The 22,092-nt window shown below is 43.4% G+C and overlaps 1 protein-coding gene and 1 pseudogene across 1 annotated transcript in view; both read right to left on the bottom strand.

Moving 5' to 3' along the window:
• LOC147032931 (uncharacterized) overlaps nt 1-22,092 on the bottom strand; it is a 209,944-nt gene that overhangs the window by 20,042 nt on the left and 167,810 nt on the right. The window contains exons 25-28 of the mRNA XM_085850977.1: nt 18,419-18,564; nt 17,030-17,307; nt 814-1,131; nt 79-464 (exon numbers count right to left, since the gene is read on the bottom strand). Coding sequence (XP_085707103.1) covers nt 79-464; nt 814-1,131; nt 17,030-17,307; nt 18,419-18,564 — 1,128 coding nt within the window. The remainder of the gene's footprint in view (nt 1-78; nt 465-813; nt 1,132-17,029; nt 17,308-18,418; nt 18,565-22,092) is intronic.
• On the bottom strand, nt 2,632-4,896 carry LOC147032934 (uncharacterized; annotated as a pseudogene).

Below are 22,092 nucleotides of genomic sequence, written 5' to 3'. Positions count from 1 at the left end.
ATTATCACCTGAGCAGATTGGATTTTCTGACAACTCCCGAGTATACCTTGCACACAAAAGATAATAACCAGCACTCACCAGCCAAGTGTGAATTCCATGTAACGCTGAGCTGCATCAATGTCTGCTCCATTGCCAGGGTCAAAGGCCTCCACCCAATCCGATCCAAATACCATCCCTATGGTTCCTCCTTGGGACTTCCGAAATTTTTCATCGTAGGCCCGCCAAGCCTTGGCGTGAGCAAGTAGGAGATTATTACCGACTTCATAAGGGAGTTTACCTGGGTTTTTCTTGATTCCTGGAGCCAATGAGCCGTCACCATAACCATGCCAAGCAATGGCCAAAGGGTCATAAATGGTAACCCAGATACGAACGCGAGAGCCAAACAACTGGAAGCAAAGAGTAGCATATTCTTCAAAGTAAGTTGCCATTTTGTTATTACTCCAGCCACCTTCGTTTTGTAATGCCTGTAAACAAGGGTCCAGGATCACATTGTAGATCAAGATTATAATTTTCAAAATATCTCAAGTTCATTGTGCTGTGGTGTTTGTGAACTTGAAGATGAATATTATGTGAGGGTCATAACATGAGCCAACAATATGTAATGTGGATCGTCTGGAAAGTTTTTAGCGTTAAACATTACATATAAAGACATGGTAACTTTTTTTTAAGTATTGACCAGTTGCAATAAACAGTAGTAAATTGTCGTCGATCATTTTCACACTTATAGTGAATTGTTAAATTTGTCAAGTAGCAACCTTCTCAAAATTGCATGCAATCTTTCAAACCCATGCAGCTCAAAATTGCTGTTCCAACCTCTGGCAGGTCCCAGTGGTAGAGTGTTACAACAAGCGTGATGTTTGCTGAAGTTATTCCATCCAGCAAGCGGTTATAGTAAGCCACGCCAGCTCCATTGAGGAATCCTTTGCCGTTGGGCATGAGTCTCGACCAAGACAGTGACAGCATATAGTGTGTGACGTTAAGCTTCCGCACCATATCTGCATCACGGGCCGGGTGATGGTAGCTGTCGCAAGCTACTTTTCCATCTGTCCCACCATCAATATTTATTTCCTGTATTGTAAACATGTCCCAGATGCTCTTTCCCTTGCCATCAGCATCCCAGCCACCTTCAATCTGAAAAACGACAGCAAAGTATTACATTTCTTGATTTGGATATTCATCTGTATTACTTTGAGTAATACATTATGCAGACATTTGGTTTCGGGAGAGATGATCAACGAGTTGAATGAACAATTAATTAATGTGGTTGCCCTTTATATCCAAAGAGGGCCGTTCACCTGAAACAACCACCTGGTCCATTTGTTTGTAGTGCAGAAGTTTCTGCCTAGACAGTAACCACACTCTAAGATAGCAAGTGGTTTTTGTGGTGTCAACGAACCTCCAAGAAGACCAGAGTACTTGCTACCCGTATTCATAAAGAAATGAAATGACGGTTTTTAGCGAGATTTAGATTTTAACCCAGGCTAGACAGTTCAGAGTCGAGTATGCAAACTTCTGGCCCTTATTATCCCGCATACGCGAAGTGAAAAGCTGGGTCCGTTTCTACTTGAACACCCAGGTTTCTTTGGGTGAAGCTCACACTGTTTATTTTATACAATTGCTTTACTCTTCTACTCTGAACTCCAATTCTTTACAGTAGCATTCCATCCATCCCCATCCATTGGGACCATACTCTGTGCAGAGCGTTGGTGCTGCTTAAGCAGTCTCTTTGGCTATTGGGCACAATCCTGGATGGGTCGCCACTCCGATACAGTATACCAGCATGCTGGCACTCATTTTGCCGACCTCAGAAGGATGACAGGCTGAGTCAAACCCACCTGGTATTAATTCAACAGCAAAGCAGGATTTGAACTCAGGACTCTGGGATCCCAAGCCCACCACTCCAGCCATTAAGCCAACACCAGGCATACAGTAGCATTGCTAGCACTATATTGTGGTCATTCATCTCAAAGTGCTCACTTACTTCCACTTTTTCCACCATATTTGGATCACAACTGATAAATGAGTCTACACTGCTCTCCCCCTTGTAGGCTTATCTCCAAATGGATGGAAATTGCAATCCTGGACAAATCTAGAAATTATTCCAATATATTACTGAGCAAGTTGAAAAATTCCCCATAGTCAGTACTTTCTGTTCCCTCATAGGAAGATAAAGATCTCCCATAATCAATCATCACATGCCTTTCTCATTTGTTCTTGGAGTTTATTATCCTGCTCTTCCTTCACCCCAGGACCCGAAAGCAGCATCCAATGAGGAACTCACTATTCCTACTGTCCACACAGAATCCTGAACTAAATGTAATCCACACAGAATCCTCCATCTCAATTCCAAGTCTCATATCATTCCTTTCAAATGATACAATACTGCCTTTTACCCAGATTGCTACACCTCCTATGTTCTCTACGGTCACAACTTGTAGATTATTCCTATTACATTTACATTCCACCTGTAGTGTAGTGGATAACCACAACAATTGTGCATTTTAGGAGAAAAGCATGAAATTTCTAACATAGTTAGTGCATACCATAAGGTTTCTTTTCAGATGTGGAGGGAAGTCAGACTTGACCTCTGAAGACCGTGAGAGGTCAAATCCAAGATGGCCACTAGTCCACTGGGTCTAATGTTCAAACGCGCTTAATTTTGGAAGCAAACAGTGTAGAAAAACATTTAAGGTGTCATTTCCAACAAAATTGGGGATGCCCATTCATTTGGTGATACTTTTGAGATCGCGAGAACCAAAAAGACATGCATTTAGATGAAGGTCAAGGTAAAATTACATTAAAAACTTTTGGACATTCTTTTGCTGATACATTTATTTTAGTTTGGACACTGGATTGGACCTATGCAATAATAGTGAAACTTCGCTTCCATTTTGGCACTATTAGCACTAGATATCCACATATTTCTACCAAATTGCATAACAACTTCCTTTGAAATATCATTTCCATCTGGTAAACTAGTACGGATCAATGCAGCTCACGATAACTATCAATCTTCCCACTCATACAAATTTTTAAATTAGCACTATCCACAATTGCCGAATATCCTCTTGGTAATGATCAAAATTTAAAAGTCTCCAGAACAGGACAGTGCAGTGCACTTGAGTGCAGCTTTGGCACACTTGCAGCATCCAGTGCACCCTTTCTCGCAGCGACAGTGGATCAATTCATGGCCCGATTTTGATGCTTCAAGGAGAGTGGTCCAAAGCGGCTGCCACCAAGTTGTTTCCCTTGTCCAGCCCCAGTCAGATGGATCTGGCATCTCAGGATCCAGGACCAATGCCTGGTTCCAACAGTTGGCCTAGTAGCAGGTGCACCTGGTGTGCTGCTTGAGTGCTGCCTGGGTTGGAGGAATGTTCTCTGGAGTTCTAGACTTCTGTGTGAAGAGCTGTTTCCTGGCATTATTCACTTCAGTTCTCTCACTGGTTCGGTAGTACATCAGCACCACAAATCGCTCTTACAGCAACATTGATCCTTCACTGATCTCACTTGGCATGCATAGGAGTTCATTGAAAGCATCATTCACCTCTGGGAAAGGCTTCCAATTTTCCCAGGCAGTCTTCTTTCCTCTGCCAGCGAATGCAGATAGTGTCACACCCAGTGAAAGCGTGAAGGACTGGGAGAGTCAGACACTGTGTTGGATTAATTGTGGCAACCATTTCATGAACAGCTATGTACCGAAAGCATGACCCAACACCAAAGGCAACCCACACTCATCAGGAGCTGTCTTGCTGAATGAAGCCACAGCCAGTACCAACACATCAGTATCAACGGTACGTATAGTCACCTTCTTACACTCCTTTTGCACAGCATCTGCTACATGCAGAAGTAGACGAGTGTAGGCCTCCTCTTGTGAGCATGGGGCAAGGCGGGCCAAGTATGACTCAGCAGGAGAGCAGATGACTCTACTTCCATCTGTTGCATAGAGTTCCTTGCCCTCTGCTAGAGGAAGATGAACAGCTTTGCATGACAGGAAAGCAAACAATTCGGTTTTGTTCTCATTCCATCGAAGGAAGTCCTTCCAGTTCCTTGGCATCACAGTAGAAGGAGCCACCCTTTTCCTCATGCCCTTTCCCCTCTTCTGTCTGGTTGAGGCTTTCAGGCTGACAGGTAGGTACACATCCCAGACAAGGTCGATGCGGCTGCTTTTCTCAAGTTGAGCAGAGATGTATGGCGCAAACACTCTTTCTCCATACTCTTGAAATGTTCTTGATGTTCCAGGATTTAGCATTTGAACCACAGCTGCACCATCGAGAATTGTTGCATCAGCCACAGGCGCACTATTGTTTTCGAGCAGATCTGATTCCAGGCAGCGAAGTAGATCTGCTTTAACCCCAATCCGCATTTTCCCTCCAGTTGACAGAGCTGGCGGGGTTGCGTGGTTTTCATGGTAGAAGAAATTGTCCATGTTTCCATCTGGCGTTTGACAGGAGATGTACAGCCTCGAAAAGAGACCACAGTCACTCTTCAGTGCTTCAAGCTGTGCCTTCTGTTTTGACTTAATCTTAACCGGTGGTCTATTGAACAGTGGCAACTTGTTCGTTGGAAGTGTTTGTGTGACAAGTGTTGTAAACTGTTCTAGCCTGTCACAAACTTGGTGTACTGCTCCTCACCGAGCGTGTCGATCCATCTCACAGTTTCAGCCACTTGGGTGTCCATGATGTCCCTTGTGTTAATGACTAGTAGGTCTTGGCTGTGTTCTGGAAATGGATTCCTCATCTCTTCCAGCACTGTCACAAGTGCCTTAATCTCCTTCAGGAATGCTGCTTGCACTCCAGGTTGCTGGTCATGGTGGTGGTGTCCAGTGTCACCAGCACCATCCTGTTGCTTTATGGCCTGTTCCTCAAACTCTGTAGTGTCCTGGAAATTTCTGACCATGCTACCATCCAGCGTCTGAGTGCTCCATGATTTCCAGTCAGTCCAATAGCCCCACCAGAACCTTTCACCATTGCATTGTTCTGCTCATGGGACTGGTCAGGTGCCATGGCAGAGAACTTGTTGCTGGTTTTGTGCACCACAAAATTTCCAGACTTGAATTCTTTCAACTGATTGCATATTTTTGGTCAATTTTTACCTTGACCTTGACCTAAATGCATTTCCTTGAATTCTGGCGATCTCAAACGTATCATCAAATGAATGGACATCCCCAATTTAGTTGGAAATGACACATTAAATGTTTTTCTCAACTGTGTGGTTCCAACATTAAGTGCGTTTGAACATTACACCCAGTGGACTGGTGGCCATCTTGGATTTGACCTCTCACGGTCTTCAGAGGTCAAGTCTGACTTCCCTCCACATCTGAAAATAAACATTATGGTATATACTAACTATGCTAGACATTTCATGCTTTTCTCATAAAATAAAAGGCACAATTGTTATAATATGAGAGCTTATCCGCAGTACTACTTTACGTCCATCCTGTACATTTGCATTCCGCCGTTCCATTTACAATATTACATTCATCCTCATCCTGTCTTCCAATGACTCTCCCATTAAAATAGTTCTCACTTACTGCAAAGCTAACATACGAGAAGGGGTACCCTTGTTCCAAGCATGCAACATGTTCTTCTGATGCTTACCTTTATTTGGACGGTGTATAAGCAACTGACTGCTCTGCATAGGCAAAGAAAATAACTCTGTTTATGTGCAGGAAGCAAATACAAACCTACCACTTATAATTCAAAACACCACACTGCACTGGAAAACGTGAGGACCGGAAAACTGTACTGTAAATCGTGGTGTCTCGTAATACCAGGGAAAACCTGGAGGGGCACTGCACGACACACATTTACATGGAGAATTTGCATTCATCCCCATCCTCCCCAATTCCACCGGCAAAGATTAAAAAAATAACCCTACACATTAATTTGGGTTATATTGATCCTATGTAGCAAGTCTGGATATAATTGGCCCAGAACTGTAGGAGTAGCGTGACAAACAAACACACAAACACCGGTCAATGAATTATAGCGTGGACATCACCTGCATTTTTCGTATCCTTTTCTCACCTGTGTTGCAAATGGAGTGAAAGGCGGTGTATAATCAGAAATATTGTTTGATAGGGCGATATATAACTGTTATATGAATAAAATGGAAATGTTGAAAAAAAAAGTATTGAATATAGAAAACATTTTCTGAATCTAATCGATATGAAAAACGAGATTGATAAGACTCACCATGATTATAAGTGAAAAAGAAGATGAAGGAGGAAGAGATTTTGTTTGAATGGAAATTGAAACCGGCCCCTCTATCCTCACCTTACTCAACTATATCATAATGTTTGAAACCGGCCCATCTATCGTCACCTTACTCAACTATATCATAGTGTTTGAAACCGGCCCATCTATCGTCACTTTACTCAACTATATCATAGTGTTTGAAACCGGCCCATCTATCCTCACCTTACTCAACTATATCATAGTGTTTGAAACCGGCCCATCTATCGTCACTTTACTCAACTATATCACACTGTTTGAAACCGGCCCCTCTATCCTCACCTTACTCAACTATATCATAATGTTTGAAACCGGCCCATCTATCGTCACCTTACTCAACTATATCATAGTGTTTGAAACCGGCCCATCTATCGTCACTTTACTCAACTATATCACACTGTTTGAAACCGGCCCATCTATCCTCACCCGACTCAACTATATCACACTATTTGAAACAGGCCCATCTATCCTCACCCGACTCAACTATATCACACTGTTTGAAACAGGCCCATCTATCCTCACCCGACTCAACTATATCACACTATTTGAAACCGGCCCATCTATCCTCACTTTACTCAACTACATCACACTGTTTGAAACCGGCCCATCTGTCCTCACCCGACTCAACTATATCACACTGTTTGAAACCGGCCCATCTATCCTCACCTTACTCAACTATATCATACTGTTTAAAACCGGCCCATCTATCCTCACCTTACTCAACGATATCATACTGTTTGAAACCGGCCCATCTATCCTCAGCTTACTCAACTATATCATACTGTTTGAAACCGGCCCATCTATCCTCACCTTACTCAACTATATCATACTGTTTGAAACCGGCCCGTCTATCCTCACCTGACTCAACAATATCATACAGTTTAAAACCGGCCCATCTATCCTCACCTGACTCAACAATATCATACAGTTTAAAACCGGCCCATCTATCTTCACCTTACTCAACGATATCATACTGTTTGAAACCGGCCCATCTTTCCTCACCTTACTCAACTCTATCATACTGTTTGAAACCGGCCCATCTATCGTCACTTTACTCAACTATATCATACTGTTTAAAACAGGCCCATCTATCCTCACCCGACTCAACTATATCACACTGTTTGAAACAGGCCCATCTATCCTCACCCGACTCAACTTTATCACACTATTTGAAACAGGCCCATCTATCCTCACCCGACTCAACTATATCACACTGTTTGAAACAGGCCCATCTATCCTCACCCGACTCAACTTTATCACACTATTTGAAACCGGCCCATCTATCCTCACTTTACTCAACTACATCACACTGTTTGAAACCGGCCCATCTGTCCTCACCCGACTCAACTATATCACACTGTTTGAACCCGGCCCATCTATCCTCACCTTACTCAACTATATCATACTGTTTAAAACCGGCCCATCTATCCTCACCTTACTCAACGATATCATACTGTTTGAAACCGGCCCATCTATCCTCAGCTTACTCAACTATATCATACTGTTTGAAACCGGCCCATCTATCCTCACCTTACTCAACTATATCATACTGTTTGAAACCGGCCCGTCTATCCTCACCTGACTCAACAATATCATACAGTTTAAAACCGGCCCATCTATCCTCACCTGACTCAACAATATCATACAGTTTAAAACCGGCCCATCTATCCTCACCTTACTCAATGATATCATACTGTTTGAAACCGGCCCATCTTTCCTCACCTTACTCAACTCTATCATACTGTTTGAAACCGGCCCATCCATCTTCACTTTACTCAACTATATCACACTGTTTGAAACCGGCCCATCTATCCTCACTTTACTCAACGATATCATAGTGTTTGAAACCGGCCCATCTATCCTCACCCGACTCAACTATATCATACTGTTTGAAACCGGCCCATCTATCCTCACTTTACTCAACTATATCACACTGTTTGAAACCGGCCCATCTATCCTCACTTTACTCAACTATATCATAGTGTTTGAAACCGGCCCATCTATCCTCACCCGACTCAACTATATCACACTGTTTAAAACCGGCCCATCTATCCTCACCTTACTCAACTTTATCATACTGTTTGAAACCGGCCCATCTATCCTCACCTCACTCAACTGTATCATACTGTTTGAAACAGGCCAATCTATCCTCACCCGACTCAAGGATATCACACTGTTTAAAACCTGCCCATCTATCCTCACCTTACTCAACTATATCAAACTGTTTAAAACCGGCCAATCTATCCTCACCTTACTCAACAATATCATACAGTTTAAAACTGGTCCATCTATCCTCACCTTACTCAACCATATCATATTGTTTAAAACCGGCCCATCTATCCTCACTTTACTCAACTATATCATAGTGTTTGAAACCGGCCCATCTATCCTCACCTGACTCAACTATATCACACTGTTTGAAACCGGCCCATCTATCCTCCCTTTACTCAAGTATATCACACTGTTTGAAACTGGCCCATCTATCCTCACCTTACTCAACTATCTATCCTCACCCTACTCAACTATATCATACTGTTTAAAACCGGCCCATCTATCCTCACCTTACTCAACTATATCATACTGTTTAAAACCGCCCCATCTATCCTCACCTTACTCAACAATATCATACAGTTTAAAACCGGCCCATCTATCCTCAGCTTACTCAACTATATCATACTGTTTAAAACTGGCCCATCTATCCTCACCTTACTCAACAATATCATACAGTTTAAAACTGGCCCATCTATCCTCACCTTACTCAACAATATCATACAGTTTAAAACCGGCCCATCTATCCTCACCTTACTCAACTATATCATACTGTTTGAAACCGGCCCATCTTTCCTCACCTTACTCAACTATATCATACTGTTTGAAACCGGCCCATCTATCCTCACTTTACTCAACAATATCACACTGTTTGAAACTGGCCCATCTATCCTCACTTTACTCAACTATATCATAGTGTTTGAAACCAGCCCATCTATCCTCACCTTACTCAACTATATCATACTGTTTAAAACCGGCCAATCTATCCTCACCTTACTCAACTATATCATACTGTTTGAAACCGGCCCATCTATGCTCACCCGACTCAACAATATCACACTGTTTGAAACAGGCCCATCTATCCTCACCTTAATCAACAATATCATACTGTTTAAAACCGGCCGATCTATCCTCACCTTACTCAACAATATCAGACTGTTTGAACCCGGCACATCTATCCTCACTTCGCTCAACTATATCGTACTGTTTAAAACCGGCCCATCTATCCTCACCTTACTCAACTATATCATACTGTTTGAAACCGGCCCATCTATCCTCACCTTACTCAACTATATCATACAGTCTGAAACCGGCCCATCTATCCTCGCCTTACTCAACCATATCATACTGTTTGAAACCGGCCCATCTATCCTCACCTTACTCAACAATATCATACAGTTTAAAACCGGCCCATCTAGCCTCACCTTACTCAACAATATCATACAGTTTAAAACCGGCTCATCTATCCTCACCTTACTCAACTACATCATACTGTTTAAAACAGGCTCATCTATCCTCACCTTACTCAACTATATCATACTGTTTAAAACGGCCCATCTCTTCTTCTCCTTCTTCTTCTTTCGGCTGCTCCCATGAGGGGTCGCCACAGCGGGTCATCCGTATGATCCGCATAGTGATTTGGCACATGTTTTACGCCGGATGCCCTTCCTGATGCAACCCTGGTCGCCTCTTACGACACAGGGATATGGTACACCTATTTTAACCGGGGTATACACCGGCCGAGTACACTGGTACTCATTTCGCCGACCTCGGAAGGATGACAGGCTGAGTCAACCCCCTGGTGTATTAATTCAGTGGTCCAACGGGGCTTGAACTCAGGACCTTTTGGATCCCAAGCCGCTGCCCTAACCAATGCGCCAACACCAGGTTTAAAACCGGCCCATCTATCCTCACGTTACTCAACAATATCATACTGTTTGAAACCGGCCCATCTCTCCTCACCTTACTCAACTATATCATACTGTTTAAAACTGGCTCATCAATCCTCACTTTACACAACTATATCATACTGTTTAAAACTGGCTCATCAATCCTCACTTTACACAACTATATCATATTGTTTAAAACTGGCTCATCAATCCTCACTTTACACAACGATATCATACTGTTTAAAACTGGCTCATCAATCCTCACCTTACTCAACTATATCATACTGTTTAAAACTGGCTCATCTAGCCTCACCTTATACAACGATATCATACTGTTTAAAACCGGCCCATCTATCCTCACCTCACTCAACTATATCATACTGTTTAAATCCGGCCCATCTATCCTCACCTTAATCAACTATATCATACTGTCTGAAACCGGCCCATCTATCCTCACCTTACTCAACTATATCATACTGTCTGAAACCGGCCCATCTATCCTCACCTTACTCAACTATATCATACAGTTTAAAACCGGCCCATCTAGCCTCACCTTACTCAACAATATTATACAGTTGAAAACCGGCCCATCTATCCTCACCTTACTCAACTATATCATACTGTTTAAAACTGGCTCATCAATCCTCACTTTACACAACTATATCATACTGTTTAAAACCGGCCCATCGAGCCTCACCTTACTCAACTATATCATACTGTTTAAAACTGGCTCATCTAGCCTCACCTTATACAACGATATCATACTGTTTAAAACCGGCCCATCTATCCTCACCTCACTCAACTATATCATACTGTTTAAATCCGGCCCATCTATCCTCACCTTAATCAACTATATCATACTGTCTGAAACCGGCCCATCTATCCTCACCTTACTCAACTATATCATACTGTCTGAAACCGGCCCATCTATCCTCACCTTACTCAACTATATCATACAGTTTAAAACCGGCCCATCTAGCCTCACCTTACTCAACAGTATTATACAGTTGAAAACCGGCCCATCTATCCTCACCTTACTCAACTATATCATACTGTTTAAAACAGGCTCATCTATCCTCACCTTACTCAACTATATTATACTGTTTGAAACCGGCCCATCTATCCTCAGCTTACTCAACAACATCATACAGTTTAAAACCGGCCCATCTAGCCTCACCTTACTCAACAATATCATACAGTTGAAAACCGGCCCATCTATCCTCACCTTACTCAACTATATCATACTGTTTAAAACAGGCTCATCTATCCTCACCTTACTCAACTATATCATACTGTTTGAAACCGGCCCATCTATCCTCACCTTACTCAACTATATCATACTGTTTAAAACTGGCTCATCTATCCTCACCTCACTCAACTATATCATACTGTTTAAAACCGGCCCATCTATCCTCACCTTACTCAACGATATCATACTGTTTAAAACTGGCTCATCTATCTTCACCTCACTCAACTATATCATACTGTTTAAAACCGGCCCATCTATCCTCACCTTACTCAACTATGTCATACTGTTTACAACTGGCTCATCTATCCTCACCTTACTCAACTATATCATACCGTTTAAAACTGGCTCATCTATCCTCACCTTACTCAACTATATCATACTGTTTAAAACTGGCCCATCTATCCTCACCTTACTCAACTATATCATACTGTTTAAAACCGGCCCATCTATCCTCACCTTACACAACTATATCATACTGTTTGAAACTGGCTCATCTATCCTCACCTTACTCAACGACATCATACTGTTTGAAACTGCCCAGCTATCATCACCTTACTCAACTATATCATACTGTTTAAAACCGGCCCATCTATCCTCACCTTACTCAACTTCATCATACTGTATGAAACTGGCCCGTCTATCCTCAACTGACTCAACTATATCACACTGTTTGAAACTGGTCCATCTATCCTCACCTTAATCAACAATATCATACAGTTTAAAATCGGCCCATCTATCCTCACCTTACTCAACTATATCATACTGTTTAAAACCGGCCCATCTATCCTCACCTTACTCAACTATATCATACTGTTTGAAACTGGCTCATCTATCCTCACCTTACTCAACAATATCATACAGTTTAAAACCGGCCCATCTATCTTCACCTTACTGAACAATATCATACAGTTTAAAACCGGCCCATCGAGCCTCACCCTGCTCAACAATATCATACAGTTTAAAACCGGCCCATCTATCCTCACTTGACTCAACTATATCATACTGTTTAAAACCGACCCATCTAGCCTCACCTTACTCAACAATATCATACAGTTTAAAACCGGCCCATCTATCCTCACCTTACTCAACAATATCATACAGTTTAAAACCGGCCCATCTATCCTCACCTTACTCAACAATATCATACAGTTTAAAACCGGCCCATCGAGCCTCACCTTACTCAACATTATCATACAGTTTAAAACTGGCCCATCTATCCTCACCTTAATCAACTACATCATACTGTTTAAAACCGGCCCATCTATCCTCAACTTAATCAACAATATCATACAGTTTAAAACCGGGCCATCTATCCTCACCTTACTCAACTTCATCATACTGTTTGAAACTGGCCCGTCTATCCTCACCTGACTCAACTATATCACACTGTTTGAAACTGGTCCATCTATCCTCACCTTATTCAACGATATCATACTCTCTGCAGATTGGGCTTGATTAGGACAATTGTTGCCGGTGGATGAAAACAGGCAGGGATGGATGGACGGACACAGGGACGGATGCCTGCCTGCCGAGATTGAGCTCCTTTTATATTACAGATTAATTATAGATAAAGAATAACATATGTTTGTACGTTTATGCATTCGCACTCTGCAAGATCAACCAGTGCAGCCAAACTTTGCGTGGCCTCCTCTTTCATCCAAAGAAAGGTCGAAGGCTTTTGGGATAAAAAAATTTTTAACCCAAGATAAAAACAAATAATTGGCCTTCAGCCCTCAATCGGGTCTTGCGCTTTTACACTGCCTGGGTTGTTTCCCGAGACTGATCGAGTAATATGCATTGTGAAGATCGTATGTTGAGGTTGTATATAGTGATTTGTTGTCAACACCACAAATTTCATTGTCAAAGTATTTACATGTGTGCCTGTTATTATAAAGATTGTTTTACACAGGTTTATTAGAAGACCTCCATGGTCAGGCCTCGAGGGAGTACGGTGCTTCCACTGTCTGGGTTTTTCCAGGAGAGATCGAGTTACATGGATTGTGAAGATCTATGTTGAGGTTGTCTCGACTTGTCAACAGCCAAAATTTAATTATTATCGTGTTTACACATGTCTGCTATTAAAAAGATTGCTTTACGCAGGTTTATTATCACTTCCGTGGTCAGGCCCTGAGTGAGTATGTTGCTTACTCACTGCCTGAGTTTTCCCAGGAGCAAAATATGCATTGTGAAGAACATATGTTGAGGTACCATGTGTACAAGCTAATAACGGAAACTGTATTCCCTTGGTACGTTTCTCCCCTCCCTCTAATCCTCCACGTCTCTGTACAATATGTCTGTTGCTTTTAAAGTTGATCTTGACAATTTTCAACTACAGACCAATCAGCCTTCTCCCAATCATCAGCAAGGTTATGGAATCCTTCCTCTTCTCCAATGGCTTGTTTTCCGATCATCAATTTGGTTCCAGACCAGGTCACTCTACCCTGGATATAAAATGCTTCTGCTCTCCCAACAATGGATGGAGGTCCTCAATGCCAGACATGAAATCGGAGCCATATCCCTTGACGCGTGGTTTTGACATGGCCTGGCACCCTGTTCTGCTCACCAAACTCTCTTCCTATGGTATCCAAGGCCATCTCCACTCATGGCTCGCAGACTTCCTCTCCTGTCGCAGTCAACGTGTAGCCCTACATGGAGTTCTTTCATGCCCTCTTCTTGTCCAGGCTGGAGTTCCTCAAGGCAGCGTTCTGGGCCCTGTTCTTTTTCTGGTTTTCATCAATGATCTCTCTGACTCTCTGGAATATCCTCTTTATCTCTTTGCTGATGACTCCACCCTCTGCCATACCATTGGTCATCCCTCAGAGTGGTATGCAGCAGCTTCTTCGCTCACTGCAGATCTGGGTAAAATCACAAACTGGTCCAACACGTGGAACAAGTCTTTCAATCCGGTCTTTCAATCTTTCAATCTCACACTCTCACTCTGTCTCTCCGAAAGGATCGTTTATAACCCCCCCCCCCCATCCACTTTCTCAGCAATCCTCTGGAATAAGTCCTTTCTTTCAAGCTTCTGGGTCTCACTATCTGCCATGATCTTTCATGGGAAAGCCACATTTCCAACCTGGCCTTTAAAGCCAGTCGCCGACTGGGAATCCTCCGTCGTGCAAAGTCCTTCCTCGGCCCACCTGAGCTCCTGACCACATACAAAGCTTTCGTCCGCAGCCTGATGGCGTACTGCTCTTCCCTCTGGGCTGGTGCTCCTGCCTCCCACCTTTCTCGGCTTCATGCTGTGGAAACCAAGGCATTTCGGATCATAGGCATCTCCCGCGATGAGGCTAAGTCTTTGGGTCTCTCACTGTCTCCCCGAAGGCAGGTCGGTGGTCTTTCTGTCTTCTACCGTCTCCTCTCCAGTCTCCCCCCCCCCGCTCTGTCTGCGATTTGTCCCCACCATATCTCCGCAGGGCGCTCAAGGTCCGCCAACAACCCTCTTCTGGTAAAACTACCAAAATCACGAATCACTGCTCACCTTCACTCTTTCATTCCTCTTTTTTCCTGCCTTTGGAATAAACTCCCTCACTCTATTCATTCCCATTCTTCCCTCCAGGCCTTCAAAACAGCTGTTCACCACCACCTATCATCCCCCATCCAAATCCTCAATGTTTTCTACCCCCATTAATCCACCCCAAGCCCACCTCCCTCAAACTTCCTGCTTTCCTTCCTGAAAGTCCCTGTCGTATTGATCTTGTTTACCCCGTGCTCCCCGCCCCATCCCTCTCCCTTCCTCAGATCTCCCAATGTCTCTGTTCCCCACTGTTTTGTCATTCCCACTCCTGCCCCTCTTGTCTCATGTCGCCCTTTGTTGTGTGTTATGTGTCAGCTCTCATACGAGCCTCGACAAGGTATACCAAAAAAAAGAAAAAAACTACTGCGTCACAAGGATCGGCATGGTAAGATGCCAGCTGGAGCATTTCTGGTGGCTTTACTCGAGCTAATAGGGATAGCTCTGTAAAAGGACTATCTAGGGCCCATTGCATCTCTGGATTTATTATAACACCACCGTGTTCATGAAAAGGAACTTTGCTTTTAAGTGATCTCCCTCTGGGCTCCGAATATATTTTCGATTCTGACTAAGAGTTAACTTTCAAGGGTATTCACAAGAGAGCACTTCCGTTAAGAAATATCTTAACCTTCCTTACTTGCATTATAAATACTGCCAAATGCCACAAAAAAGACCTGATGGACAGAAACAAATCAGATGCAAAGAAAATGGCAGGCTACACGTCACTTGAGACTCAAGAGCAGACACAGGCTCAGGTTGAGGATCAACGTGTAAGACAAGCAGCTTCCAGGTCAGCTGAGGCTACAGAGCGAACACAGGCTCAGGTTGAAGATCAATATACAAGACAAGCAGCTTCCAGGTCAGCTGAGGCTACAGAGCAGACACAGGCTCAGGTTGAAGATCAATATGCAAGACAAGCAGCTTCCAGGTCAGCTGAGGCTACAGAGCAGACACAGGCTCAGGTTGAAGATCAATATGCAAGACAAGCAGCCTCCAGAGCAGCATGTTGGGCATCCTTCCAAGGTGAAGCATTTCAATACATGTCTAAGCGCATTTTGGAACACCCAAGATTGGTAATTCATACGAAACAATAATGCCAACATTCCCCAATTCGTCGTGCATGAAATAGTTAATACACATTTCATTGAATTTCCCCAGGCAACGCTGGGTAGTTCAGCTAATATGTCATTATCCTCAATACCTCAATCTTATTTGTCTCTTGGTATTGGGATAGAATAGTTTAACCCCTACCTCCCTCTATTTTTTTTCTTTCCTGACTGCCCCGATGACTTATTACTGTTCTGTACGATTCCTCCCTTTGTCATCCTCATTTCTCTCCTCCATCCTAAAAAGCCCTAATTCCCTCATTTCCAATACCTTTCTGCCCACTCTTGGGTAGGCTCCAGCCATTCTTCTGAAAACAGTCCTTTGTCCATGAAATGTTTCCCACCACATGCAAAACCTTGCTACCTGTCCAATTTTTCTAACCATTGCTGAACATTTATTGCTCTGCTCATGAACTCGGTTCCCTCTCCTATCATCGTAAGAATACCAGAAAAGCATTACTTCACAACCCCTTGCATCCAGGAAGCAATCCAATAGCCTGTAGCTATCTGTACACTGTATGCCATCAAGGTTGCTTTCTGTATCATTTCAATTTCTCAGAGTAAACTTTGCCTATTTCAGTCGCTCTTGCTTGTACAACTACCAATGGCTTCCTTCCATGATGTGAAACTTTTATTTCACCTTTCTACAATATCCATCACTCCAGCCCCTTTGGAGACTGCAGACAAATCTGTTTTTGTAATCCTTCCTGCAGAAAAGAGAATCCACTTATTTGGTTGTTTAATCAACATGGTCACCTCATTCCTGCCTGCTACACCATTCCCTCACTACTGCCTGCCTACACCCTGGCCTCACGACTGCCTACCTGGTATTTGCACCAAAAAATGCTCATCTTTTTCAGACCAGTACCAAAGCAAATGAACAGGGAAGAAGTTTCCATTAATTGTCTGCCAGAATAGAGATTCCAAGTTTCACAATATGAGAAAAGCCATGAACATTATTGGGAAAGGTTTCTTTTCCCTTCCCTCACCTGATATGCAGCTGTTGTCACTCCCCACATGAAGTTCGGAGTGAATTTTCCGAAATAAAAATGATCATTGTCCCACTCATTGGAGATGTTGAGGCACCGAGTTTGAACGACGTTCTGTAAGTACCCTATTGATCGCTTTGGAATGCGGGTGAGTTCTGGGTCGGTGAAGTTTGTGTAGTGGAATCCAAAGCGGACAGTGAAGCCCATTGTCCACTCAAAGTTGTCCATAAGGCTCCAGCCAGTGTAACCCACGACGTTCACCTTATCCTCAATTCTGGCTGCAAGCAAGACAGGTAAATGGGCAGTTATTAAACAAAATCAAGAATGGTTAACTGCCATAACATTTTATTTCATGGAAGCAAGTTTTTTTTCGTTTTCAAGAAGTATAAAAAAGGATGATTAGAAGTTGTATGACCTCTTCACACTTGTAAACATAAATTCGGCACTGGAGGTGATTACCGGTGGTGGAGGTTATGTTTTCACAACTGTTTGTTTGGAAGTAGAACATCTCAAGAAGTTTTGGACGAATTAGGACAAAACTTGGTGGACAGGTTTGGTGTGTGACAAGGAAGAATTGATTCGATTTTGGTGAAGATCCGGATCCGGATCCGACTACTGGAATTTTAAAAGTGATTCTTCACCATTGAGAGGTAGTGCTAAACCGATATATAGCACGGTATCTCAAAAAGTTGTGGACGGATTCGGATGAAACTTGGACAGGTTGGGTATGTGACAAGGACAAACCGATTGGATCTTGGTGAAGATCCGGATCCGGATCCGACCACTAGAATTTTTGAAAGTGATTCTTCACCATTGACAGATCGGCCTAAAAATGATATATAGCACGATATCTCAAAAGGCTGTGGATGGAGGCGGACGAAACGTGGTGGACAGGTTGGGTGTGGAGAGCATGATATTTCAAAAATGTATTGGGCCCGATATGTTCTCGTGGATCAGGCATTACATGGTGGAGGTATGTGTTCCATCAAGTGCCCTTCTTGTTTTTTGTGTGATTCTTCACCATTGAGGGATTGGGCCAAAAACGATATGTAGCACGATATCTCAAAAAGTTGTGGACAGATTCGGACGAAACTTGGTGGATGAGTGGGGTAGCTGACAAGAACAAGCTGATTCGATTTTGCTTCAAGTCCGGATACACATCCGGCCTATCAGTGGGATACAAAACATAAACTGTTCAGCCTGCTGGAGGTATGCACTCTACCGAGTACCCTCCTTGTTATATATCGAATGTAAAATGCTTTTTAAACAAATCACAGCTTGTATCAAGCAAAGCGATGAGAAAGGCAGCATAAAACAAACATCAAAAGAACCTCTGTGCTCCTCTGCTTTTTCTTCACTCAATTACAACTATCACAGCCATCAACACACCTTTCAAGATCTCATTCAAATGGGCTTTGACGTACAAAATGCGTTCTGCATCATCTAGCAGGTCTGTCTCATCATCTGCCCAGCCATTCTCCGTGATCCACACGTGAAGATCACCATACTCTTCCTTGACAAAATTCAGCAACCGTCTTGACAAAGGAAACAAGAAAAAGAGCAATCAGAGATTGCAGATCCTCGCCAGGACTTATTTTGTGTGGTGTGTTGTGTGGTGTTTGTATACTGGTGTGTTACGGAATTAATAAGACACATAATTAGAATGGCTACTTTATAACTGCTGGCAGTGATGACCGGGTACCAAGATGCCCCACTTTGATGCAACCCCGCCTTAATCGGACACCTGACCCTGACCCATGACGTTTTTAAAAATTATTATTCACTTGAATTTAGAATAGGATTAAAATAAATTAAATTCAAATCAAATGGAAGACCAACTGGGTAGAATCCTACATCGGAGTAATCAGAAGGAATCCAAACAAGAAAAAAAGCAAAGATGAAGTCATCAGGAGGAACCTGCATAGAATTCACATTTCAGCTGCTACTCCTCGATCCTCAAACCCATCCAGGCACAGCCAAGTGAGCCTTATTCAAAAAAAAGAGAAAAGTAAAAAGAACATAGATTCAAAAAATTAAATAATTATGGCTGCCAGACCATGCGTCTGATCAGGTTGACATTTAAAACACATATTCCCCATCACTACTAGATAATAATTTTGAAGTTTCATGCCGATTAATGCAGCGGTTCAAGAGAGAATTAAAATATATATTTTCTTTTAATCAAATATGACTGCCAAATCATGCTACCTGTCAATTATTCATGCTACCTTATTCAAAGAAAAAAGAACTCACATCAAAAAAATTCACCTTCATTGAATAAGTGGTTCCAGACAAAACATTATTTAATATTTTCCTTCAATCCAATATAGCTGCCAAACCATGTGACCTATCAATTATTACTAAACAAACTTGTACACCCAAGGCTTGGGGAATGCTTGTGCGAAGTTGCCCCTCGATCTGTCCAGGTGTTGTGGAGAAGATTTTTTTATAGGTATTATGGTAAATCAAAGATAGCTGCCAAACCATGTGACCTATGATGTCATATGTGTGAACTTTTTTTCCTCATGGATAGGCGATAAGACGTGTAAAGTTTCCCCTCGATCTGTTCAGTCACTTCAGAAAAGAAGATTTTAAAAAGTTTTTTGAAAAAAACAAGATAGCTGCCGAATCACTTGACCGATGATGTCATCAATTTTTTTTCTGGAAACCATTTTATCCTTAGATGACTCTCCAAATTTTTCATACAGATCAGACGTAGCGTTCTACAGATGCAATTATGACGTCGTAACGTTTTTTTTAAATCATTATTATTATTCAGTTGAATTCAGAATGGGATTAAAATAAATTCCACAACTTCATTGAAAATTTTTTTAAAAAATCAAACTTATTCGACATGAGGAGTACTTGCCATGTGCCAAGTTTCAATTTTTTCCTTTGTGCGGTTTCAGAAATACAAAGGTCCAAAGATTTTCTGTTTTTCCAACATGGCTGGTACACCACTTGATCTATGACGTCAAAATTATGATTATAACATTCTGTATGCGTGGTTGCACCAATTGTGAAAATTTCGTCTCAATCCGGCAAGCGGTTACGGAGGAAAATACGAAAGTTCGGAGTGGACAGACAGACAAACAGACAGACAGACAGACAGACAGACAAACAGACAGACAAACGGACCCAAAAGCAATAACCTCTCCAGGTCAGGTTAGGTATGGGAGCATGCGACAGAGCAGCAGGTCGCTGTGTCCACTTTCCGCCGGTACTCCAGGGGCCTCCGTCTGGCCATCCCCCAGGCAGATGCCTGGCCCATCCCCATCTCCTTGAGATGCTGATCAACCTGCTGCAACCATGAGGCACGTGGTCGGCCCATTGGCCTCCTCCACTCACGAGGCTCCCTCGCTGAGAGAATCTGGTGAGCAGGATCAGCGTCAGGAAAATGAGCCACATGTCCATACAGCCGCAGCTGACGCTCACGGCGATGTCGGTAACGGATATCATTTGAGTCTCTCTCAGCAACCGCTCGTTGGACACAAAGTCCGACCAGTGATAGTCAAGGATTCTCCAAAGAGACCTGGTACCAAAGGAATTAAGTCTCCGTCTCAGATCCTTGGTCAGAGTCCAAGTCTCACATCCGTAGAGCAAGACTGGAAGCACCAAGGACCTGAAGACTTGGACTTTCGTCATCCTGCACAGGTACCGGCAGCGCCACTCCCCATTATCCAGTGAATACATGACTCCCCAGGCCCGAACCAGACGTTTATTGACCTCTGACTCATAGCCAGCAGAGACATGAATATCACCGCCAAGGTAAGTGAATCTCTCCACGACCTCAACATCCTCACCACAAACAGGCACAGACAGGACAGCAGCATCCGAGATATCATTGAAAGCCTGGATCTTATTTTTGACCCAGGAAACCCATAATCCTACCAGCTCTGACTCCTCATTCAGCACCTCGAGGACCCCCAAAAGGATATCTAAATTCTCCGCAAAGATGACTGCATCATCTGCGAAATAAAGGTCAGAGATGTTGACATTCCCAAACGATGCACCGCAGCTTGATCTCTCTGACATCCTCCCTAAAATCCAGTCCATACAAGTGCTGGAAAGTGTGGGGGGGCCAGTACACACCCCTGATGAACTTCAGTAACAACTGGAAATAAGTCAGAGATGGTACCACCACATCTCACAGCACTCTCAGTACCAGAGTAGAGTTCAGACATCAGTTCGATCCGTTTTGGTGGCACCCCACAAAGACCAAGAATCCTCCAGAGGGCATCTCGATTCACCGAATCTAATGCTTTACAGATCAACATAGGCTGCAAGCAGCCCGTGCCAAAACTCTCGACTGTTTCGATGAGGACCCGAAGAGCAAGGATGCGGTCAATAATTGACCTCTTTGGTGTAAAGCCTGACTGCTCTGGATGCTGGTGCTCAGGCAGATGGTGGTGAACCCTATCAAGAATTATCTGAGCAAAGACCTTGCCCGGCACTGAGAGCAGCGTCACCCCTCGGTAGTTGTTGTAGTCTTGGCGATCACCCAACCCTTTCCAGAGAGGGACAACAAGGCCCCTCTTCCAGTCAGTTGGGATGATGCCTGTGTTCCAGGCAGAGCACAGAACTGCATGCAACAACATGAGTGCAGCATTTCCACCAGCTTTGGGAAGTTCAGCATGGATGCCACAGATCCCTGGAGCTTTACCCCATTTCAACCGGTTCACCGCAGCCTGTTTCCACAAGCGAAGGTGGACCACAGTTGATTGGAGGATCAGCAACAGTTATTGTAACACCCCTGACGTCCAACTTGACAGCTGGTGGATCAGCCTGGTAGAACCGCTGAAAGTAACCAGCCCAGTGGGCCTTCACTTCGGACTCCTCTGTCAAGAGCCTCCCACCGTCCGCTCTAACTGCAGTACACCAAGGGATGGGCATGGAGGAATGCAATGCACAAATTCCTCTGCAAGCAGGATGAGAATCACTTGACCACAGGTGATGCTCTACCCCCTCACGGATTCCTCGCACATAGGCCTCCTTCTCCACCCTGAGCGCATGTACAGTTTTACGCCTCAGCTCCCTGAACAGCTCAGTTCTGCCATTCAGCC

The sequence above is a fragment of the Eptatretus burgeri genome, chromosome 2, assembly GCF_056783735.1.
Source record: "Eptatretus burgeri isolate ZD-2024b chromosome 2, Ebu_testis_v1, whole genome shotgun sequence".
Lineage (NCBI taxonomy): Eukaryota > Metazoa > Chordata > Myxini > Myxiniformes > Myxinidae > Eptatretus > Eptatretus burgeri.
This window is presented reverse-complemented; position numbering and strand designations above follow the sequence as displayed.